This window comes from Pan paniscus, chromosome 1, assembly GCF_029289425.2.
Source record: "Pan paniscus chromosome 1, NHGRI_mPanPan1-v2.0_pri, whole genome shotgun sequence".
Classification (NCBI taxonomy): Eukaryota; Metazoa; Chordata; class Mammalia; order Primates; family Hominidae; genus Pan; species Pan paniscus.
In genome coordinates, this window is record NC_073249.2 from 38,322,631 (window position 1) to 38,348,136 (window position 25,506).

General features: G+C 39.5%; 1 protein-coding gene across 5 annotated transcripts in view; it reads left to right on the forward strand.

The window, feature by feature from the left end:
* KCNH1 (potassium voltage-gated channel subfamily H member 1) overlaps positions 1–25,506 on the forward strand; it is a 462,440-nt gene that overhangs the window by 47,676 nt on the left and 389,258 nt on the right. For all 5 annotated transcript variants that reach the window (XM_003814202.6, XM_034946118.3, XM_003814201.6 and 2 more), the window contains one exon: positions 3,450–3,568. In XM_003814202.6, coding sequence (XP_003814250.3) covers positions 3,450–3,568 — 119 coding nt within the window. The remainder of the gene's footprint in view (positions 1–3,449; positions 3,569–25,506) is intronic.

Here is a 25,506-nt window from a genome sequence, read left to right on the forward strand (position 1 = left end):
AAAATTTGTTCTTTATTTGTCCAATATACCTATTGTATTCACCTGTTGGGTGCCTGGCCTCGTGCTAGGTGCTAGACACAAGGAAACACCTGCGATAGAGCCTCTGAGTCTATTTGGGAGAAGGGATAGACAGGTAAGCAAATAAAACAGTAAAGCACAGTCAATGATCTAATATATGCCTGCCTAAAGCAAGTGGGGGTTCAATACAAGGAGCAGGTAAGTCTGCTGGGGTAGGCCAGTATCCTTCCTTGAAGGACGACGATGAATCATGCGGAAAATGCTGTCTGATTTCCCCTGAACAAGACCATTTTGAGCTAAGTTCAGTTTGGGTTGTCCCCTCCCATTTGGCCTTTTGGACAATAGGAGTTTCACTTTCTCCAGAAGTGATTCTTCTGATGGGTCTGCTATAAGGGACATTGTTGGTCCAAATTGTACATATTATCTTTCACCAAACTGGTTTGCTCTTCCTGTGTTTTTAATCTCATTGAATAGCTGTCATCCCAGTCGTCATCCAAACCAGAAACTCAGGAGCCTCCTAGGTTGCTTCTTCTTTTCCTGTGTAGCTATTTTTTTCAGAGTCCTGACTCTGTAGCTGCCCTCAAGTCTCCCCTTGACCCCTGGCCCAGGCCACAGCATTGGTCCAGGACCACATGGTCTCTTGCCTGTTGTCCTGACATATCTTCTATCTGTCAGTCTTTTTTTTTTTTCTAGCCCACTATCCACTTTGTTGTTCTGTTCATTTAAAATGCAAATTGGCATGTGTATCTCCCTCCTCACCAAATTTAAAGTCCTTCAGTGGCTCTCAGTGGGTTTCAGGATGAAGTTCAAATTTCTTAACTTACCTTCTAGGTTTTTACTGTCCACGTTCTTCTTGGTTTGGCCCCTACCAACCTCTTTAGCATCATCTCAGGACACACCTGGCATCCCCCTCCCACTTATAAGCCATGGCCCTTTATCCAGCCATTCAGAATGTCTTGTTCTTCACGGGCATATTACCCTGTTTTATAATTTTCTGGCTTTGTAGATGCTGTTCCTTCTGTGTGGGATATCTTTCTTTCCTTAAGTCTACCTAATTCTTACTCATTGTTCAAAACTTTGCTCTAGTGCCATCTCCTCCAGGAAACCTGCTTTGACTCCCCAGCCTGGATTAGATATGCATCCTTTTGACGGTCTTGGCCACAGCATTCTGTACTCATCCCTGTCATAGAACTTAGCTCACTATGTCATGATTTCTTAATTTTCAGTCTTCTCTGCTAGAGTGTGTGCTCTCTGAGGCCAGAATCTGTGTCTTATTCATGTTAGTATCTCTAGTATCTAGTGCCATGCCTGGTACATAGTAGTTATGTTTATAGAATTAACACATGAATGAATGAATCTATTTTTTCATCTGGCGAGGCATGATTGCCATTATAAAGTATCTATAGAGCAGGAAGGAAAATATGGGTTTGGGAACTTGGGAGAAAACTTATTTCCTTCCTTCCTGCCCATGCTGGGTAGAAGTGTAATGCAGATTTCACGCTGTTCATCCATTTCCTTTTCAACACCCACTCACCTTCCCATGCCCTTGCTCAGCCAGCTGAGAACCCACTCTTTTAAGAGCCCACTCTTGCAAAGAGAATCAGGGCTAGGCCAGAGAGTGAGGGGCTATCCTGAGTCTAGGGAAATGCCCAGAGGTCCAGGGATATTTGTTTTTATTCTTTTATATTATATCAGGTGATGAACCAAGGGGTTTGGGGCACCTGCCCTGCCAGCTCCCTCTCATTACTGTTCTCACAGTATATAGATCACGCTGGTGGTGGTGGTAGGGTGGGTGCAGAGCCCTTGCTGATGTTTACATACACAACTGACTGAAAAATAAACTCTCTGCTCTTCTCGAAAAGCTTTTTAGAATCCAGTTTCAGCTTTATTTTAAGCTGAAGTAGAGCCTGCCTCTGAAAGTGACTTTTAAAAAATCTTAGTTCATAGTTCCCATAGCACATTCATTGACACTGGGGGAGATGTCAAAGACCCCTACAGAGTCCATGCTGTGCCCTCCTGTTAACATTAATGGGACCCCCCCACAGTCAAACCACTATGTGTATCTTTTCAAGCCAACCCCAGCAGTTCCACGTTTCTGCTTTGTGGCATCAGGGTGGATGAAAGCACTACTGGCTTTTTATTAAAGCCTGGCACTTCTTGAATGAGATAAAAAAGAGCTGATTTGCTATTCTTATTATATTGACAAAAATTTATCCAGTTTATGATTCTCATAGGTTGTGTAGAAAAATAAAATATGGACATTTTTCTGTTTAACTCCACTGTCCTCTGGATTCTATAAGTCTATCTTGGAAAGTTGCTCCAGGGTAAAATTTGGCAGATGAGATTTCTACTGGAAGTTGCTGAATGCTTGTAAACTCTAAAGGATATAAAAAAATAAAACCATCTAGTCCTGCTTTTAGCTGTAATGTAAAAATAGTTGCATGCTCTGTTTATTTGCTGTATACCCCACATCTGGGTTTTTGGAGCTCCTAAAACCCAAGCCTGGTCTTGAGAATACTGACAGGACTTCAAGGGTCTGATGGGGCAACTGCCATGGTCATAACCTTGATACAGATGGGTTGTTCAGTGTTGAAATGGACAATTGTCTTTGGGGGCCTTTAAAAGGTGTCAAGGGGGGGGAGGGATAGCATTGGGAGATATACCTAATGCTAGATGACGAGTTAGTGGGTGCAGCGCACCAGCATGGCACATGTATACATATGTAACTAACCTGCACAATGTGCACATGTACCCTAAAACTTAAAGTATAATTAAAAAAAAAAAAAAGGTGTCAAGATCACTCAGACATCTTCGATTCTCAGTAAGGACCTGTCACCAACCATCTTTCTCCCATCCTAAAGCAGACTAAAATCTACCACTGCTTTTCCCCCACCTACCCAGGGGTTGAAATCATTTCTTATTCCTCTGGCCTTGGAGAAGGTAATGCATAGAATGGCCATTTGACTAGCTTGTCCATTTAAAATGCAGAACCAACTGTTTCTGCAAGATCAGATAGCCTGGGGACTGGGAACAGCCTGAGCCAAGTTACCAAGTCACAGAAACATCTCAATTACCCGATATTATCTTCTGAAGAAGGCTTGGGCCAGAGTGGAGAGATGTTCTAGACTCTTTCTCATTGTCCAGGCACTCTGTGTCTTAGTCTCCCTATTTGTAAAATGGTACTAAAACCTGCTGTACCAACTTCACAAACTATGATTAGGATGAAGTGAAAGTGCAGGGGAAAAGCAAGTTGTGACACACAAGGTGCTTTACGGAGCAGTGGGTCTTGCTTGCAGGGATGCAGAGTGACTCATGGGAGCTTAGGAGGGCATTGGAGGTGTCTGTTTCTGACAGTATAACTTGTAATGTGAATGTCTGTGCACCTTTGGGTTGTGGTTGACCCTGTCTTTTCACTCTTCCACTTGCTTCAGGCTGGGGGAAGTTTGCTCGGCTGACAAGAGCACTGACAAGCAGCAGGGGTGTCCTGCAGCAGCTGGCTCCAAGCGTGCAAAAAGGCGAGAATGTCCACAAGCACTCCCGCCTGGCAGAGGTAAGGGCAAAAGGTTAGCTCATCTTGAGCCTCACTTTTAGGGGGTGCATGGGCTGAGGCAATGGCACAAAACTAGTGTGCTAATCATGGAGAGGATCTTCAGGACCCCCAGACGCCTGTCTTTGCTGGGCTTACACACCACAGTGTATGATACTGGGTAAGTGACCTAACTCCTTTGAGCTTTATACTTTCCCATGTGCAAAAGCAGGCTGGAAAAGCTCTGTTTCAGCTTGCTTGAGATTAAAAGTGTCAAATCACTTTTTTGAGGAGCTAGAAGTGCTTCATGTACATGAAGGAGTTTTTAAACACTTTTGTTATTAGAGCAATTCATACTGTTATAGGCAAAGAAGATACAGGAAGTGAAAAGAAGAATATAAAACGTACCTGTAATCACAACAACCACATGGCATTTTACATTTTTTTGGTGTGTGCATTTAACTTGTTTCTTTGTAGATATCCTATTTCCTAAATGCTAAGAAATTCATTTTTCAAATGTTAATGTTTATGAAATTGAGACACATCTAGGAATAGTGTATACATTAAATGTGATTATGTTGCCTTTTCTTCACTTTATATAATCATGAACATTTTTACATCTTAATAAATATACTTAAAATTGTTATTATTTTGATAATCTTTGTAGTTAGGAAAATTTGGCATTCTTCTTTTTGCTGGGGCAAGTAAGAGGCTAGGAAGCCCTGACAAGGTATCTTATTAGGCTTTATGCACCCAACTTGTCATTATCTGCCTTTGATGGTGCCTGGTCTTTATTTTTATTTTATTTTTTATTTTTTAATTTTTTAACTTCTTTTTATTATAATTTAAGTTCTAGGGTACATGTGCACAATGTGCAGGCTTATTACATAGGTATACATGTGCCATGTTGGTTTGCTGCATCCATTAACTCATCATTTATGTTAGGTATTTCTCCTAATGCTATCCCTCCCCCGTCCCCCATCCCATGACAGGCCCCGGGGTGTGATGTTACCTGTCCTGTGTCCAAGTGTTCTCATTATTCAATTCCCAACTATGAGTGAGAACATGTGGTGTTTGGTTTTCTGCCTTGTGATAGTTTGCTCAGAATGATGGTTTCCAGCTGCATCCATGTCCCTGCAAAGGACATGAACTCATCCTTTTTAATGGCTGCATAGTATTCCATGGTGTATATGTGCCACATTTTCTTAATCCAGCCTATCATTGATGGATATTTGGGTCAGTTCCAAGTCTTTGCTATTGTGAATAGTGCCGTAATAAATGTACGTGTGCATGTGTCTTTATAGTAGCATGATTTATAATCCTTTGGGTATATACCCAGTAATGGGATTGCGGGTCAAATGGTATTTCTAGTTCTAGATCCTTGAGGAATCACCACACTGTCTTCCACAATGGTTGAACTAGTTTACAGTCCCACCAACAGTGTAGAAGTGTTCCTATTTCTCCACATCCTCTCTAGCACCGGTTGTTTCCTGACTTTTTAATGATCGCCATTCTAACTGGTGTGAGATGGTATCTCATCGTGGTTTTGATTTGCATTTCTCTAATGACCAGTGATGATGAGCATTTTTTCATGTGTCTGTTGCCTGCATAAATGTCTTCGTTTGAGAAGTGTCTGTTCATATCCTTTGCCTACTTTTTGATGGGGTTGTTTGTTTTTTTCTTGTAAATTTGTTTGAGTTCTTTGTAGATTCTGGATATTAGCCCTTTGTCAGATGGGTAGATTGCAAAAATCTTCTCCCATTCTGTAGGTTGCCTGTTCACTCTGATGGTAGTTTCTTTTGCTGTGCAGAAGCTCTTTAGTTTAATTAAATCTCATTTGTCTATTTTGGCTTTTGTTGCCATTGCTTTTGGTGTTTTAGTCATGAAGTCCTTGCCCATGCCTATGTCCTGAATGGTAATGCCTAGGTTTTCTTCTAGGGTTTTTATGGTTTTAGGTCTCATATTTAAGTCCTTAATCCATCTTGAATTAATTTTTGTATAAGGTGTAAGGAAGGGGTTCAGTTTCAGCTTTCCAATATGGCTAGCCAGTTTTCCCAGCACCATTTATTAAATAGAGAATCCTTTCCCCATTTCTTGTTTTAGTCAGGTTTGTCAAAGATCAGATGGTTGTAGATGTGTGGTGTTACTTCTAAGGCCTCTGTTCTGTTCCATTAGTCTATATATCTGTTTTGGTACCAGTACCATGCTGTTTTGGTTACTGTAGCCTTGTAGTATCGTTGGAAGTCAGGTAGTATGATGCCTCCAGCTTTGTTCTTTTTGCTTAGGATTGTCTTGGCAATATGGGCTCTTTTTGGTTCCACATGAACTTTAAAGTAGTTTTTTCCAATTCTGTGAAGAAAGTCATTGGTAGCTTGATGGGGATGGCATTGAATCTATAAATTACTTTGGTCAGTATGGCCATTTTCATGATATTGATTATTCCTATCCATGAGGATGGAATGTTCTTCCATTTGTTTGTATCCTCTTTTATTTCGTCGAGCAGTGGTTTGTAGTTCTCCTTAAAGGGGTCCTTAACATCCCTTGTAAGTTGTATTCCTAGGTATTTTATTCTCTTTGAAGCAATTGTGAATGGGAGTTCACTCATGATTTGGCTCTCTGTTTGTCTGTTATTGGTGTGTATGAATGCTTGTGATTTTTGCACATTGAATTTGAATCCTGAGACTTTGCTGAAGTTGCTTATCAGCTTAAGGAGATTTTCGGCTGAGACGATGGGGTTTTCTAAATATACAGTCATGTCATCTGCAAACAGGGACAATTTGACTTCCTCTTTTCCTAATTAAATACCTTTTATTTCTTTCTCTTGCCTGATTGCTCTGGCCAGAACTTCCAACACTATGTTGAATAGGAGTGGTGAGAGAGGGCATCTCTGTCTTGTGCCAGTTTTCAAAGGGAATACTTCCAGTTTTTGCCCATTCAGTATGATATTGGCTGTGGGTTTGTCATAAATAGCTCTTATTATTTTGAGATACATTCCATCAGTACCTAGTCTACTGAGAGTTTTTAGCATGAAGGGCTGTTGAATTTTGTTGAAGGCCTTTTCTGCATCTATGGAGATAATCATGTAGTTTTTGTTGTTGGTTCTGTTTATATGATGGATTATGTTTATTGATTTGCATATGTCGAACCAGCCTTGCATCCCAGGGATTAAGCCAACTTGATCATGCTGGATAAACTTTTTGATGTGCTGCTGGACTTAGCTTGCCAGTATTTTATTGAGGATTTTTGCATCAATGTTCATCAGGGATATTGGTCTAAAATTCTCTTTTTTTGTTGTGTCTCTGCCAGGCTTTGGTATCAGGATGATGCTGGCCTCATAAAATGAGTTAGGGAGGATTCCCTCTTTTTCTATTGATTGGAATAGTTTCAGAAGGAATGGTACCAGCTCCTCTTTGTAGCTCTGGTAGAATTTCGCTGTGAATCCATCTGGTCCTGGAGTTTTTTTGGTTGGTAGGCTATTAATTATTGCCTCAATTTCAGAGCCTGTTATTGGTCTATTCAGAGATTCCACTTCTTCCTGGTTTAGTCTTGGGAGGGCATATGTGTCCAGGAATTTATCCATTTCTTCTAGATTTTCTAGTTTATTTGCATAGAGGTGTTTATAGTATTCTCTGATGGTAGTTTGTATTTCTGTGGGATTGGTGGTGATATCCCCTTTATCATTTTTTTATCATGTCTATTTGATTCTTCTCTCTTTCCTTCTTCATTAGTCTTGCTAGCAGTCTATCAATTTTGTTGATCTTTTCAAAAAACCAGCTCCTGGATTCATTGATTTTTTGAAGGTTTTTTTTTTGTGTGTGTCTCTATCTCCTTCAGTCCTTCAGTTCTGCTCTCATCTTAGTTATTTCTTTCTTTCTTTTTTTTTTTTTTTTTTGAGACGGAGTCTCGCTCTGTCACCCAGACTGGAGTGCAGTGGTGTGATCTCGGCTCACTGTGAGCTCCGCCTCCCGGGTTCACACCATTCTACTGCCTCAGCCTCCCGAGCAGCTGGGACTATAGGCGCCCACCACCATGCCTGTCTATGATCTTAGTTATTTCTTGCCTTCTGCTAGCTTTTGAATTTGTTTCATCTTGCTTCTTTAATTCTTTTAATTGTGATGTTAGGGTGTCAATTTTAGATCTTTCCTGCTTCCTCTTGTGGGCATTTAGTGCTATAAATTTCCCTGTACATACTGCTTTAAATGTGTCCCAGAGATTCTGGTACATTGTGTCTTTGTTCTCATTGGTTTCAAAGAACATCTTTATTTCTACCTTCATTTCGTTATGCACCCAGTAGTCATTCAGGAACAGGTTGTTCAGTTTCCATGTAGTTGTGTGGTTCTGAGTGAGTTTCTTAATCCTGAGTTCTAATTTGATTGCACTGTGGTCTAAGGGACAGATTATTGTGATTTCTGTTATTTACATTTGCTGAGGAGTGCTTTGCTTCCAACTGTGTGGTCAATTTTGGAATAAGTGTGATGTGGTGCTGAGAAGAATGTATATTCTGTTGATTTGGGGTGGAGAGTTCTGTAGATGTCTATTAGGTCTGCTTGGTGCAGAGCTGAGTTCAAGTCCTGAATATCCTTGTTAACCTTCTGTCTTGTTGATCTGTCTAATATTGACAGTGGGTTATTAACCTCTCCCATGATTACTGGGTTGGAGTCTAAGTCTCTTTTAAGGTCTCTAAGGACTTGCTTTATGAATCTGGGTGCTCCTGTATTGGGTGAATATATATTTAGAATAGTTAGCTCTTCTTATTGAATTGATCCCTTTACCATTATGTAATGGCCTTCTTTGTCTCTTTTGATGTTTGTTGGTTTAAAGTCTGTTTCATCAGAGACTAGTATTGCAACCCTGCTTTTTTTTTTTTTTTTTTTTTGCTTTCCATTTGCTTGGTAGATCTTCCTCCATCCCTTTATTTTGAGCCTATGTGTGTCTCTGCATGTTAGATGGGTCTCCTGAATATAGCACACTGATGGGTCTTGACTCTTTATCCAATTTGCCAGTTTGTGTCTTTTAATTGGGGCATTTTGCCCATTTACATTTAAGGTTAATATTGTTATGTGTGAATTTGATCCTGTCATTATGATGTTAGCTGGTTATTTTGTCCGTTAGTTGATGCAGTTTCTTCCTAGCATTGACAGTCTTTACAATTTGGTATGTTTTTGCAGTGGCTGGTACCGGTTGTTCCTTTCCATGTTTAGTGCTTCCTTCAGGAGCTCTTTTAGGGCAGGCCTGGTGGTGACAAAATCTCTCAGGGTTTGCTTGTCTGTAAAGTATTTTATTTATCCTTTGCTTATGAAGCTTAGTTTGGCTGGATATGAACTTCTGGGTTGAAAATTATTTTCTTTAAGAATGTTGAATATTGGCCCCCACTCTCTTCTGGCTTGTAAGAGTTTCTGCTGAGAGATCCACTGTTAGTCTGATGGGCTTCCCTTTGTGGGTAACTCGACCTTTCTATCTGGCTGCCCTTAACATTTTTTCCTTCATTTCAACCTTGGTGAATCTGACAATCATGTATCTTGGGGTCGCTCTTCCGAGGAGTATCTTTGTGGAGTTCTCTGTATTTCCTGAATTTGAATGTTGGCCTGCCTCGCTAGGTTGGGGAAGTTCTCCTGGATAATATCCTGCAGAGTGTTTTCCAACTTGGTTCCATTCTCCCCATCAGTTTCAGGTGCACCAATCAAATGTAGATTTGGTCTTTTCACATAGTCCCATATTTCTTGGAGGCTTTGTTCATTTCTTTTTACTCTTTTTTCTCTAAACTTCTCCTCTCACTTTATTTTATTAATTTGATCTTCAATCACTGATACCTTTTCTTCCACTTGATCGAATTGGCTACTGAAGCTTGTGCATGTGTCACATAGTTCTTGTGCCATGGTTTTCAGCTCCATCAGGTCATTTAAGGTCTACTCTACACTGTTTATTCTAGGTAGCCATTCATCTAATCTTTTTTCAAGGTTTTAGCTTCCTTGCGATGGGTTCGAACATCCTTCTTTAGCTCAGAGAAGTTTGTTATTACTGACCTTCTGAAGCCTACTTCTGTCAGCTCATCAAAGTCATTCTCCATCCAGCTTTGTTCCATTGCTGGCGAGGAGCTGTGATCCTTTGGAGGAGAAGAGGCTGCCAGGTTTTTGGAATTTTCAGCTTTCCTGCTGTGGTTTCTCCTCATCTTTGTGGTTTTATCTACCTTTGGTCTTTGATGTTGGTGGTCTACAGATGGGGTTTTGGTGTGGATATCCTTTTTGTTGATGTTGATGCTATTCCTTTCTGTTTGTTAGTTTTCCTTCTAACAGTCAGGTCCCTCAGCTGCAGGTCTGTTGGAGTTTGCTGGAGGTCCATTCCAGATCTTGTTTGCCTGGGTATCACCAATGGAGGCTGCAGAACAGCAAATATTGCAGAACAGCAAATATTGCTGCCTGATCCTTCCTTTGGAGGCTTCATCCCCAAGGGGCACCCTCCTGTGTGAGGTGTCAATCGGACCCTACTGGGAGGTGTCTCCAAGTTAGGCTACATGGAGATCAAGGACCCACTTGAGGAGGCAGTCTGTCCATTCTCAGAGCTCAAACACTGTGCTGGGAGAACCACTGCTCTCTTCAGAGCTGTCAGACAGGGAAGTTTAAGTCTGCAGAAGTTGTCTGCTGTCTTTTGTTCAGCTATGCCCTGCCCGCAGAGGTGGAGACTACAGAGGCAGTAGGCCTTGCTGAACTGTGGTGGGCTCCGCCCAGTTCAAGCTTCCCCAGCTGCTTTGCTTATCTACTCAAGCCTCAGTAATGGTGGACGCCCCTCCCCCTGCCAGGCTGCTGCCTCGCAGGTCAATCTCAGACTGCTGTGCTAGCAGTAAGCAAGGCTCCATGGGCTTGGGATCGGCTGAGCCACGTGCGGGATATAATCTCCTGGTGTGCTATTTGCTAATACCATTGGAAAAGCACAGTATTTGGGTGGGAGTATCCCGTTTTTCCAGGTGCTGTCGGTCACAGCTTCCCTTGGCTAGGAAAGGGAAATCCCCCGATCCCTTGCACTTCCTGGGTGAGGCAATGCCCCGCCCTGCTTCAGCTTGCCCTCTGTGGGCTGCACCCACTGTCCAACTAGTCCCAATGAAATGAACCAGGTACCTGAGTTGGAAATGCAGAAATCACCCATCTTCTGCATTGATCACGCTGGGAGCTGCAGACCAGAGCTGTTCCTATTCAGCCATCTTGGATCTGGAATCCTGTTCTTTATTTTTTCAACTACACCTGGGTGGGACCAGTTAGAAGCATTATACCTTCTTGACTCCAAATCTCCTTCTTACCCAAGGATAACAGGTAAACTGTCCCATTGCCTGTAGATGGCTCGTCAGTCCTTGATCCACATTTGGATGGTGGGACCCTTTCTAACCTGGCTCCAGAGTTCCATACCCCTAGTGGAGACACTACCAACATGATGCAGCTCACAAAGAATGTTCTGAATATATGCAGTAATGTCAAATGAGTTAGCTACAGAAGATCTCCTTGTAGTAACCAGAAGCTTTTGTCAACAGTGGAGATGGGGAGCGTTCATTTGTACCATTTTGGACAAGGACAGATATTTGGATGATGGTAGCATCATTTTTTGTCATGATGTGGGCTTGGCTTATGATAGAAAGGATACTAAAGGAGACCTTTCAACTCACAGCCTGTACTTTCTCTGCTGCTTCTTATGGTTAATAGAATAACCTCCTCTCCTACATCTCTCCCCTTGCTTGCTCTTATTCGGCTACACTGGCCTTTTTGCTGTTCCTTGTACACACCATGCTTAACTGCAAGTCTTTGCCCAAATGTCATTTTCTCTATGTAGCTAACTGTATCAGTCAGAGTTCTACCAGAGAAACAGAGCCAGTAGGATACTTAATATTAAGAGATTTATTGCAAAGAATTGGCTTATGTGATTGTGGTGATTGGCTGCTTGTGTCCGAAATTCACAGGGCAGGTTGACAGATGGAAACCCTTGGGAAGAGCTGATGCTGAAGTTCACAAGCAAATTCTTTCTTCCTTAGGAAAACTCAGTTCTGCTTTTAACACCTTTCGACTGACTGGATGAGGCCCATTCAGATTACAGAGGATTATATCTTTTCCTGAAAGTTGACTGATTGTAGATGTTAATCACATCTACATAATACTTTTACAGCAACATTTATTTTAGTGTTGGCTTAAATACCTGAGTGCCACAGCATAGCCAAGTTGATACATAGAACTATTACAGTTCACCTCTTGTCAACTTGATACCCATATACATTTTTATAATCCATATTTAATCTCCAAATAAGTCAATAAGAAAATCATACTTCCATCTAACATGATACAATTACTCTACGTACAATGGAAAATATGCCAGCCTTTTCCCCAAAAGAGGATGCAAAGTCATTGGTGATGTTCATTTTTCTTCTTCCTATCCTGTAATTCAAATAACTGTGATATAAAATTAACTATTATTAATATATTTATGTTATATAAGAGGATAAGAAAGGGATGAAACTAATAGTATTATATATATATAAATGTATACCAAATTAAGGAAAAATTACAACTGCTAGTCCTCTTTTTAATCTGATCTATGTTTTCTTCCACTTGATACCTTCTAATGTAACATACAGTTTACTTACTTATTGTGTTTATTCAGTGATAAATCTCAAGCACTTAGAACGGTGTTTGGCACATAGTAGTTACTCAGTATTAAGGTTTGTTTTTTTTTTTAATTGGTGGAATGAATGAAAGAAAGGAAACAATGAGTTTTAGTCTACTGGTCTGGCATAAGTGGTTGCTCATTGATTGCCAATATAAGGCAAACATCTGGGTCTCATCTCAGGGGCTAGTATGTTTTAGTTAGCCTGGCTAGAGGCTTATTGATTTTTATTGATTTTTTTCAAAGAATGAGCTTTTGGTTTTGTTGATTTTTTTCTATTGACTTTTTGCTTTCAATTTCATTGCTTTCTGCTCCAATTTTTGTTCTTCTGCTTACTTTGGATTTAATTTGCTTTAATTTTTTAGTTTCCTAAAGCAGAAGCTTATTGATTTTTGATTTTTTTTCTTTTCTAGTATATGCATTTAATGCTAAAAATTTCCCTCTAAACACTGCTTTTGCTGCATGCCACGAATTTTAATTTGTATTCTCTTTTTCATTTAGTTAAAATATATTTTATTTTCTCTTGAGATATATTCTTTGGCCTATGTATTATTTAGAAGTGTGTGTTTAGTCTCCAAGTATTTTTGGATTTTCTAGCTGTTTTCTCTAACTGATTTCTAGTTTAATTCCACTGTGGCCTGACAGCAGACATTGTATGATTTCTATTTGTTTGTTAAGGTGTGTTACATGGCCCAGAATGTGGCCTATCTTAGTGAATGTTCCATGTGACCTTGAGAGAATGTGATTTCTGCTATTGTTGGACAAAGTAGTCTATACATGTTCATTATATCCAGTTGATTGATGGTATTATTGAGTTCAACTATATCCTTACTGATTTTCTGCCTGCTAAATCTGTCCATATCTGATAGAGAGGCATTGAAGTCTTCAACTATAATAATGAATTCATCTATTTTTCCTTGCAGTTGTATCAATTTTTTCCTGACATTTTTTGATGCTCTATTGTTAGATGTGCAGATGTTAAAGATTATGTCTTTTTTGAGAATTGACTCTTTTATCATTATAATGCCCCTCTCTGTCTCTGATAACTTTTCTTGCTTTGAAGTCTGCTCTGTCTGAAATTAATACAGCTACTCCTGCTTTCCTTTGATTACTTTTAGCATGATATATCTTTCTCCATCTCTTTACTTTTTAATCAATATGTGTCTTCATATTTAAAGTGACTTTCTGTAGACGACATATAGTTGGGTCTTGTTTTTTCATCCGGTCTGACAGTCTGTGTCTTTTGTATATTTAGACCACTGAAGTTTAAAGTGATTATTGATATAGTTGAATTAATATCTCTGGTATTTGTTGCTTTTTTCTATTCATTGCCCTTTTTCTTCTTATTTTGTCTTCCATTCTTTTTCTGCCTTTTTTGGTTTTAACTGAGCATTTTATGTGATTCAACTTTTTCTCCTTCCTTAGCAGCAATCAAAATGCAAAAAAAATTTTTTTTCAGTGGTTGCCCTAAAGTTTGCAAAATACATTTACAACTAATCCAAACCTCTTTCAAATAATATTATACTAAGTACCTTATAATAGGAAGATATTCCTAATTCCTCTCATTCCTTGTATCATTGCTTTAACTCATTTCACGTATACATAAACACAAACACACATATACAAGCATAATTGAATACATGTTGTTATTTTTCATTGAACTGTCATCTGTTAGATTAGTTAAAAATAAGTAAAATAAAAATTTCATTTTACCTTCACTTATTCCTTCTCTGATGCTGTTTGTTTCTTGATGTACCTCTGAGTGTCTGACCTATATCATTCTCATTCCCTCTGAAGGACTTCTTTTGACATTTCTTGCAAGGCAGGTCTACTGGCAACAAATTCACTCCATTTTTGTCTGAGAAAGTCTATTTTTCCTTTTTTTATTTGGAGATGGATTCTCCCTCTGCCGCCCAGGCTGGAGTGCAGTAGCATGATCTTGGCTCACTGCAATCTCCACCTCCCAGGTTCAAGTGATTCTCCTGCCTTGGCCTCCTGAGTAGCTGGGATTACAGGTGTGTGCCACCACGCATGGCTAATTTTTGTAATTTTAGTAGAGATGGGGTTTCACCATGCTGGCCAGGCTGGTCTTGAACTCCTGACCTCAGGTGATCCTCCCACCTCGGCCTCCCAAAGTGCTGGGATTACAGGCGTGAGCCACTCTGCCTGGCCTTTTCCTTCACTTTTGAAGGATAATTTCACAGGGCCCAAAATTCTAGGTTGGTGGGTTTTTTTTCCCCTCCCAATTCTTTAAATACCTCACTCCACTTATCTTCTTGCTTGCATGGTTTCTGAGAAGTTGGATGTACCGTTGACCCTTGAATAACATGGGTTTGAACTATGTGAGTCCACTAATATGTGGATTGTTTTTCAATAAGTATACTGAAAATTTTTTGGAGATTTACAATGACTTGAAAAACATGCAGACCAACTGCATAGCCTAGAAATATTGAAAAAATTAGGTATGTCATGAATGCATAAAATATATGTAGACACTAGTCTATTTTATTATTACCATAAAATATAAACAAATCTATTATAAAAAGTTAAAATTTATAAAAACGTTTCCACACAAACAGAACATTTACAGACGTAAAGATGCAGTATTAAATCATAACTGTATAACATGAACTAAAGTATACACTTTACTACCGTAATAGTTTTGTAGCAACTTCCTGTTGTTCATGCTGTGAACTCAAGTATCATGAGTATCCACTTAAATGTTGTGACGCTAATCCTCTCATCCTGAACAGTTCTTCTCTCTAGTAAATTTTATATAGCAGTAAAAAGTGATCTCTCAAGGTTCTCATCAAGAATCTCTAGCATGTTTTTTTATCGTGTTTAGTAAAATATCATAAACCTTGATAACACTAGGGGACCCATACGAGGTGGCACTAGTTACAAGAAAAAGTTAGATTGCTTCATATGTATCATAGATTGGGGTCTGCAGCTGCGGTTGCCTGCCATTTCAGACAGACTATTCATATTGGAAACAGATGATATAAATTTATGGTATTGATAAATACAGTACATTACTGTGAATGTATTTTCCTTCCTTATGATTTTGTTAGTAACATTTTATTTTCTGTAGCTTTGTTGTAAGAATACAGTATGTAATACAAAATAACATACAAAAGATGTGTTAATTGACTTTTATTGGTAAGGCTTCTGGTCAGTAGTAGGCTATTAGTAAATTTTTAGAGTCAAAAGTTATATGTAGATTTGACTGTGTGGGGGCATCGGTGTCCCTAACTCCTGCATTGTTCAAGGGCCAACTGTAATTCTTATCTTTCCTTCTTTTTAGGCTAGGTGATTTTTTTTTTCCTAATTTTTTTTTTTTTGAGATGGAGTCTCGCTCTGTCCCCCAGGCTGGAGAACAATTGCATGATCTTGGCTCACTGCAACCTCCACCTCCTGGGTTCAAGCGATTCTCCTGTCTCAGCCTCCTGTAGCTGGGATTACAGGCACCCATCACCATGCCTGGCTACTTTTTGTATTTTTAGTAGAGACGGGGTTTCGCCATGTTGGCTGGGCTGGTCTCCAACTCTCGACCTGAAGTGATCTGCCTGCCTTGGCCTCCCAAAGTGCTGGGATTACAGATGTGAGCCACCATACCTGGCCTCCCCTCTGAGTTTTTAAAGGAATTTTTTGGTTATCTTAGATATTCTGCAGTTTGAATATGATATGACTGGATTTGTTTGTGTGTGTGTGTGTGTGTGTGTGTGTGTGTGTGTGTGTGTGTGTGTGTGTGTGTGTTTTTAAAGGTGGAGTCTCGCTCTGTCGCCCAGGCTGGAGTGCGGTGGTGCGATCTTGGCTCACTGCAAGCTCCACCTCCCGGGCTCACGCCATTCTCCTGCCTCAGCCTCCCGAGTAGCTGGGACTACAGGCGCTCACCACTACGCCCGGCTTGTTTTTTGTATTTTTAGTAGAGACGGGGTTTCATTGTGTTAGCCAGGATGGTCTCGATCTCCTGACCTCGTGATCTGCCAGCCTCGGCCTCCCAAAGTGCTGGGATTACAGATGTGAGCCACCACGCCCGGCCGTTTTTGTGGTATTTATCTGAGTTGGTGTTTTCTGCACTTCTGTGATCTGAGGTTTGGTGGTTGACATTAATTTGGGAAAATTCTCAGTGATTATTGCTTTGAATATTTCTTTTGTTCATGTCTTACTTTTCCTTCTGGTATTCTCATTATGTGTATGTTATACCTTTTGTAGTTGTCCCACAATTCTTGAATATTCTGTTTTCTAAAATGTTTTAGGGAACATTTTATCATATTCTCTAAAATAGCCTATTTTATCACTTACTACCATAAAATATAAACAAATCCATTATAAAAAGTTAAAATTCATCAAAACTTATACACATAAGCACAGAACACTTACAGATGTAAAGATGCAATATTAAATCATAACTGCATAACATTAACTGTTGTATATACTGTAGTACTGTAATAATTTTGTAGCCACAAATTTTTTTTCCGGTCTTTTTTTGTTCTCTTTGCTTTTCAGTTTTGCAGGTCTCTATTGACATGTCCTCAAGCACAGAGATTCTTTCCTCAGCTGTGTTCAGTTTACTAATGAATCCACCAAAGACATTCTTTATTTCAATTACAGTGTTTCTTATCTCCAGCATTTTGTTTTGGTTCTTAGAGTTCTCATCTCTCTGCTTACATTGCCTATCTGTTCTTGCATATTGTCCACTTTTATCTATTAGAGCCCTTAAAAAATTAATCGTAGTTGTTGTAAATTCCCAGTCTGATAATTCCAACATCCCTGCCATACCTGGGTCTGGTTCTGATGCTTACTCTGTCTCTTCAAACTATGTTTTTGCCTTTCAATATGCCTTGTGACTTTTTGTTGAAAGTCAGCTGTCATGTGCTAGGTAAATAGGGCATTTAGTAATGTGATGGTAGGGTGGGGGGTGGGGGAGGAATGTTCTATAGTTCTGTGATTAGGTCTCAGTTTTTAGTGAGTCTGTGCCCCGGGCTATGAATTTCACAAGTTCTTTTCATTCCTCCCCTCACCCCTTGGCAGGGACAGGGTGGCTACAGCTGGCTGGAGATGGGTATTTCCTTTCCTCCAATCAGTTAGTTAGGCTCTGGTTAAATAGTTTCTCCTGAGGTCAGGCCTTGTTAAGAACAGAATGCTCTGGTGTATATAAACATGGTTCCTTTTCTCCTCCTGCTGCCAGAAGCACAAGGGGATTTTTCTTCCGTCTTCACTGTGAGAACCTGGATAGTTCCCGGAGGTAAAATTCACAAAGTGTAAGTGACTTCCTATGAATGGTTCCTCCCTGGAGTTTTTGATGCTCAGACTTGTCCACACAGCCTACAGCAATTTTTCAGTTACAGTTTAGATTTTCCTACCCAGCACTGGTTCCTGTGGAGGTTTCTGTTCATGCCTGTCTGCTCGGGCCAGTTGTGATTCTCTGTATTCACCAGTCTGTCTTTCTAGCTTTGGAGGTATCATTTTGCCCTGTGCACTCACTTCTCTGATGTATCTAAGAAGAGTTGTTGCCAGGCGCAGTGGCTCACGCCTGTAATCCCAGCACTTTGGGATGCCGAGGCAGGTGGATCACAAGGTCAGGGGTTCAAGACCAGCCTGGCCAATATGGTGAAACCCCCGTCTCCACTAAAAATACAAAAATTAGCCGGGCATGGTGGCATGTGCCTATAGTCCTAGCTGCTCAGCAGGCTGAGGCAGAAGAATCACTAGAACCTGGGAGGCGGAGGTTGCAGTGAGCCAAGATTGTGCCACTGCACTCCAGCCTGGGCGACAGAGCAAGACTCCGTCTAAAAAAAAAAAAAAGTTGATTTTTCAGATTGTTCAGCTTTTTACTTTGTTATTAGAAGAGAGTGATGGCTTCTAAGGCATTTACATGACGTATTGGAAATCGGAAGTTGGTAGGAAGTTCTAAACAGAAAAATGTGTTCTCCATCCATAGCTCATAGCTGATATTTTGTCCTGTTTTCTCACTGATCAAGTGGAGACTGAATAAGAGTATGGAGACTTCAGTGAAACCTCTCCCACTGCTAGGAAAAAATTGACACAAAGCACAGGTGGACTGAGAATAGCAATTTTGCATTTAAATAGATTGCACATGTTGTTTTCAAAGCCAGTTTATCTCCTTGTTAGGCTGTTCCTCTTTCCTGAGCTAAGGCAATCTGGCCTTAGTTCTTACTGTAGAACTCGTATCTCCTTTCTAGACTGATTCAAGAAAAGAAGGAAGCAAGTACTGTGTATCACATTCTGTGCTTCTTGTCTCCTATAATCCTCTAAACCTGGAGCGGTTTTACAGAGGAGGAAACAGAGGCATAGGGTAGTTCACTGACTTGTTTGAGGTCACCTGGTGGTAAGTGGTGGACTCTGGAATGAGAACCAGGTTTACCTGACTCTCAACCTAGCCTGTTTCTCATTTGGGGCAATTCCTTCTGGACGTTGCTTCTTCTTCCTAGCCCCCTGATACTGCTTATATGAGGGTGACCAGGCTTTCTGGCTTTAGACCGGGTAGGGGATGCTGAAATCTCCCCCTTCTCAGTAAAGGAAACCCAGTTAATCTCTGATCTTAAAAATACCTTATGTCACTGCATAAGTTAGGCTGGAGGACCTTTGACACAGGTTGGATTCTCTGAGATGCAGACACGGAGCTAACACCTGTGAAAACAGGTAGGAAGCAGCACTGGGCAGGGGTAGTATCAGGCCACAGGGCAGATCCACAGAGGCTCTACCAGCCTGACAGGAAGGCCACCAGCAAAGATTGCCAGCTAGATAAGTCCCATATAGGGCAAAAATGACCAGGCCCTTAGCCACCTTCTTGCTTTGTTGTGGGTGGGTGCTCACTGGAAGCTCAGCTTTCTGTCCCTTAGGAACCAGCAGCTGGAGGCTGTCAGCTAATTGCAGTCCCTGAAGCTGGGCAGAGAATCCTTCTTAAAAGGGGATCTGAGGGATGCACTTCTGAGATTTTTGCTGCTGTAACTCCTGGTGCCCTTATAAGGAGGAAAGTCTCAGTTTGTAGGAGAGAGCAGCAGTCCCGCTCAGCAGGATTTGCGGTGTGGCTTCCATGCGGGAGTGACTCTGCTGGGTTTGGTCTGCCTGGGATCACTCCATGCTGCCAGCCTGGCCTCTCTCTCCATGGGATTACTGCGGGGAAGATGTGGAAGGGACACCATCTTTCCCCATCACATCATATCTGAAACCTTCCCCGTGAGGAAGCAAGGTCAAGATGTAATCTGAGATATGCAATTGTGATAGCTGGAGCGTAGGCACGACCATGTAGGCATGTCCTGGGGGGTGGATATTCCAGCTCAAAGCTCATGATACCATCTTATTATAAGTAGAATTAGATGGTACATCTGGTAAATGCAGTATGTATGTTCTGCAGTTTTCCCCTCAGTTGCAGGGATAGTGTGCTGAAACAGCATTAAAGGTTACAGTCTATTTGGCAACTTATTTTACCTGTGTGATGTCAGGCAAGTCATTTCCTAAAAGCTTCTATTTCCTCCTCTTTCTTCTCTTGAAATAGCAATAGTAATTTGAAATGAGGATAATATGTACTCATAGATTTGTGAAGAGTGACAGAGATTCTTAATATGAACCCTATGGCATATACAGGTTGAGCATCCCTAATGTGAAAATCCAAAACTTTTTGAACACTGGAATGAGTTAGTGACACTTTTGCTTTCTGATGGTTCAGTGTACACAAACTGTTTCATGCACAATATTATTAAAAATATTGTATGATATTACCTTTCGGCTATGTATATAAAGTATACATGAAACAAAAATGAATTTTGTGTTTAGACTTGGGTTCCATTCCCAAGATATTACATGCAAATATTCCAAAATCCAAAAACATCCAGAATTTTTGGTCCCGAGCATTTTGGAAAAAGGATACTCAATTTGCAATAAATCTTCAACAAATATTAGTTTAATATTAGATTTTGACGTTTGGCTCTTTATATCACTTTCTAGAAGCTTTCTCAATTTTCAGAAATCAGGTTTTAAAAATCAGATTTTAAAACTAAAGACGTATATAAAGTAAAACATGAAATACCCATCGTTTCTTGCAAGTAACCATTTTTTAAAGTTTATGTGTTTCATTATAAGCATTTGTGTACTTTTTCCACATTAAAAAAAATTTTTTTTTTTAAGACAAGAGCTCACTCTGCTGCCCAGGCTAGAGCTCAGTGGTGTGGTCATGACTCACTGGAGCCTCGACCTCCCAGGCTCAAGAGATCCTCTCACCTCAGCCTCCCAAGTAGGTGGGGACTACAGGTACATGCCACCATGCCTAATTTTTCCATTTTTTTGTAGAGATGGGGGTCTCACTGTGTTGTCCAGGCTGGTCTCAAACTCCTGGGCTCAAGCGGTCTTCCTACCTCAGCCTCCTAAAGTTCTGGGAATACAGGTGTGAGCCACTGTACCTGGCCTTAAAAACTTTTTTAATTGATAAAAATTATATATATTTATTATGTTTAACATGTTGTCTTGAAATATATATACATTGTAGAATGGCTAAATCAAACTAACATATGTGTCACCTCACATACTTATATTTTTGTGTGTGGTGAGAACATTTAAAATCTACTCTCAGCAATTTTTAAGGATACAATACTTTGTTATTAACTATAGTCATCATGTTATACAATAGATCTCTTGCACTTATTCTTCCTATCTAAATGAAATTTTGTATCCTTTGACCAACATCTTCCCCAACCTTCCCTCTTTCTCCCAGGCCCTGGTAACCACCGTTCTACTCTCTACTTCTATTCAACTTTTTTAGGTTCCACATACAGGCGAGATCATGCAATATTTGTCTTTCTGGGCTTGACTTATTTCACTTAACACAATGTCCTCCAATTCCATTTATGTTGTTGCAAATGACAGGATTTCATTCTTTTTTATGGCTAAATATTCCGTTGTAGTATATGTGCCACATTTTGTTTATCTGTTCATCTGTTGTTGGACACCTAGGTTGATTCCATATCTTGGTTATTGTGAATAATGTTGCAATAGACACAGGAGTATAGATATTTCTTTGACATATTGATTTCATTTCCTTTGACGATATACCCTGTAGCGAGATTGGTGAATCATATGGTCATTCTATTTTAAATATTTTGAGGAACCTCTGTACTGTTTTTTCATAAGGGCTGTAGTAATTTACACTCCCACCAACAGTGTGCAAGGGCTTCATTTTCTCCACGTCTTCTCCAATGCTTATCTTTAATCTTTTTGATAATAGTCATTTTAACAGATGTGAGGTGGTATCTCATCATGATTTAAATTTGCATTTCTCTGATGATTGGTGATTTTGAGCATTTTTTCATGTACCTGTTGTCCATTTGTATGTCTTCTTTTGAGAAATGTTTATTCAGATCATTTGCCTTTTTAAAAATTAGGTTTTTTGTTGTCTTACTATTCAGTTTTGAGTGCCTTATTTATTTTGGATATTAACTCCTTATCAGATTTATGATTTGCAAATATGATCTTCCATTCTGTATGTTGTCGCTTCACTTTGCTGATTGTTTCCTTGACTATGCAGAAGGCTTTTAGCTTGATATAATTGTATATACTTATACATTTTAAAAAAAAAGTGGTCATACTATATTATTTTAAAATTCGCTTGATTTTAATGTTTTTTTTGAGATGGAGTCTTGCTTTGTTGCCCAGGCTGGAGTGCAGTGGCGCAATCTTGGCTCACTGCAAGCTCCGCCTCCCGGGTTCACACCATTCTCCTGCCTCAGCCTCCCAAGTAGCTGGGATTACAGCTGCCCACTACCACGCCGGGCAATTTTTTGGTATTTTTTAGTAGAGATGGGGTTTCACCGTATTAGCCAGGATGGTCTCGATCTCCTGACCTCGTGATCCACCCGCCTTGGCCTCCCAAAGTGTTGGGATTGCAGACGTGAGCCACCGTGCCCGGCCAATTCACTTGATTTTTTTAACCCACTCATCAATATAATAGGTATATTTTCCTAAGAGCATTTGTCTCCTTCATTCTTTTTAATGGTTGCATTATATTCCATTGCATTACTATATCCAAACCTATTCAGCTATCCCCTGTTGATAGATATTTGGATTGTTACCAATCTTTGGTAATTACAGATAATGCTTCAGTGAACTTCCTTGTATGCATATTTTTAGTTTTAATTCAGAAACTTTTCCTTCAGAGTAGTATAGAGTAATTTAACAAATATCCACTTAAAACTGTTTTATTTTTAATTATTATGGGTACATAATAGATTTACATATTTATGGGATACATGTGATATTTTGATACAAGTATACAATGTGTAATGATCAGATAAGGGTAACTGGGGTATCCATCACCTCAAGCGTTTATCATTTCTTTGTGTTAAAAAATTCTATTTTTCAGTTATTTTGAAATATATAGTGGATCTATTCTTCCTATCTAACTGTAATTTTTTTACCCATTAACCATCTCTCTTTTTTTTTTCTCCCGAGATGGAGTCTTGGTCTGTCACCCAGGCTGGAGCGCAGTGGCGTGATCTTGGCTCAGTGCAACCTCTGCCTCCCAGGCTCAAGGGATTCTCCTGCCTCAGCCTCCTGAGTAGCCAAAACTACAGGCATGCGCTGCTACACCAGGCTAATTTTTGTATTTTTAGTAGAGAAGGGTTTTCATTATGTTGGCCAGGGTGGTCTCGAACTCCCGACTTCAAGTGATCTGCTCACCTTGGCCTCTCAAAGTGCTAGGATTACAGGTGTGAGCCACTGCACCGGGCCGAACCATCTCTTCTTTATCGCCCCCTTTCCTCTCTATCTCTCCCTCCACTACCATCTCCTCTTTAGCCATTATATACCCCCACCTCTACTACCAAATCCTCTTTATCCGTTAACCATCTCCTCTTTATTCCACCCAGCCTGCCACCACCACTATCATTCCTACACTCTGGTAATGGTAATTCTACCCTATCTTCATGAGTTTAATTATTTTTTTGGGCCCCCACATGATTAATAACATGAGATCTTTATCTTTCTGCGCTTGACTTATTTCACTGAATAGCCTCCACTTCCATCCATGTTGTTGCAAAGGACAGGATTTCATTCTTTTTTATGGTTGAATAATATTCCATTGTGTATGTGTACCACATTTTGTTTACCCATTCATCCATCGATGCACACTTAGGTTGATTTCATATGCTGGCTATTGCGAATAGTGCTGTAATAAATATGGGAAGTGCAGATATCTCTTTGATGTACTGATTTATTTCTTTTGGGAATATACCTAGCAGGTGGGATTGCTGGATCTTATGGTAGCTTGATTTTTAGTTTTTTGAGGAATCTCCAAATCGTTCTCCACAGAGGTTGTACTAATTTCCATTTCTAACAAGAGTTTATGAGGATTCCCTTTCCTCCACATCCTCACCAGCATTTGTTATTGCTTGTCCTTTGGATCAAAGCCATTTTAACTGGGGTTACATGATATCTCATTGTAATTTTGATTTGCATTTCTCTGATCAGTGATGTTTAGCATCTTTCACATACCTCTTTGCCATTTGTATGTCGTCTTTTGAGAAATGTCTATTTAGATCTTTTGTCCATTTTAAATGAGATTATTAGCTTTTAACTTATAGAGTTGTTTGAGTTCCATATATTACTATGGTTATTAATCCCTTGTCAGATGGATAGTTTGCAAATATTTTCTCCTATTCTGTAGATTGTTTCTTTGTTGATTGTTTCCTTTGCCATGCAGAAGATTTTTAACTTGATATGATGCTATTTGTCCATTTTTGCTTTGGTTGCCTGTACTTGTGTGGTATTACTCAAGAAATCTTTGCCCAGTCCAATGTATTGGAGAGTTTCCCCAATGTTTCTTTTAGTGGTTTCATAGTTAGGTATTAGATTTAAGTTTTTAATCCATTTTGATTTGATTTTTGTGTTGAGTGCAAGATAGGGGTCTAATTTCATCCTTCTTCATATGGATAATCCAGTTTTCCCAGCACCATTTGTTGAAGAGACTGTTCTTTCCCCAATGTATGTTTTTCATACCTTTGTCAAAAATGAGTTCACTCTAGAAGTATGGATTTATTTCCGGGCTCTCCATTCTATTCTATTGGTCTATGTGTCTGTTTTTATGTGAGTACCGTGCTATTTTGGTTATTACAGCTTTGTAGTATAATTTGAAGTCAGATAATGTGATTCTTCCAGTTCTGTTCTTTTTGCTCAGAATAGCTTTGGCTATTCTGGGTCTTCTGTTGCTCCATATAAATTTTAGGATTAATTTTTGTATTTCTGTGAAGCATGCCATTAGTATTTTAATAGGGATTGCATTGAATTTGTAGATTGCTTTGGGTAGTTGGATATTGTAATAATATTGATTCTTCTAACTCATGAGCATAGAATACTTTTCCTTTTTTTTGTGTGTCCTCTTCTATTTCTTGCCTCAATGTTTTGTAGCTTTCATTGTAGAGAAATTTCACTTGTTTGGATAAATTAATTCCCAGGTATTTTATTTGTAGCTATTGCAAATGGAATCGCTTTCTTGATTTCTTTTTCAGATTGTTTGGTCTTGGTATATAAAATGCTACTGGTTTTTTGTATGTTGATTTTCTATCCTGCAACTTTACTGAATTTGTTTATCTGTTCTAATAGTTTTTTTAATGGAGTCTTTAGTTTTTTCCAAATTTAAGATTATGTCATCTGCAAACAATGACTTCTTCCTTTTCAATTTGGATGTCCTTTATTTCTTTTGCTCTGGCAAGGATTGAATCTGATTGCTGTAGTTAGGACTTCCAGTACTATGTTGAATAACAGTGGTGAAAATGAGCATCCTCGTCTCATTCCAGATTTTAGAAAAAAGGCTTTCAGTTTTTCCCCATTCGGTATTATACTAGCTCTGGGTCTGTTTTATATGGCTTTTATTGTGTTGATGTATGTTCCTTCTCTATCTAGTTTCTTGAGGTGTTTATTTTTAATCATGAGGCATATTGAATTTTATCAAATGTTTTTAAGGTGTCAGTTGAAATGATTGTATGTTTTTTGTCCTTCATTCTGTTGATATGCAGCACACTGATTAATTTGCATAATTTGTTGAACCCCTTGCATCCCTGGCATAAATCTCTCTTGGTCATGATGAATGACCTTTTTAATGCGTTATTGAATTCAGTTTGCTAGTATTTTGTTGAGAATTTTTGCATCAATGTTCATCAGGGATATTGGCCTGTAGTTGTCTTTTTTTGATGTATCTTTGTCTTATTTTGGTATCAGGGTAATACTGTCCTTGTAGAATGAGTTTGGAAGTATTTCCTTCTCCTCTATTTTTTGGGATAGTTTGAGTAGCATTGGTATTAGTTCTTGTT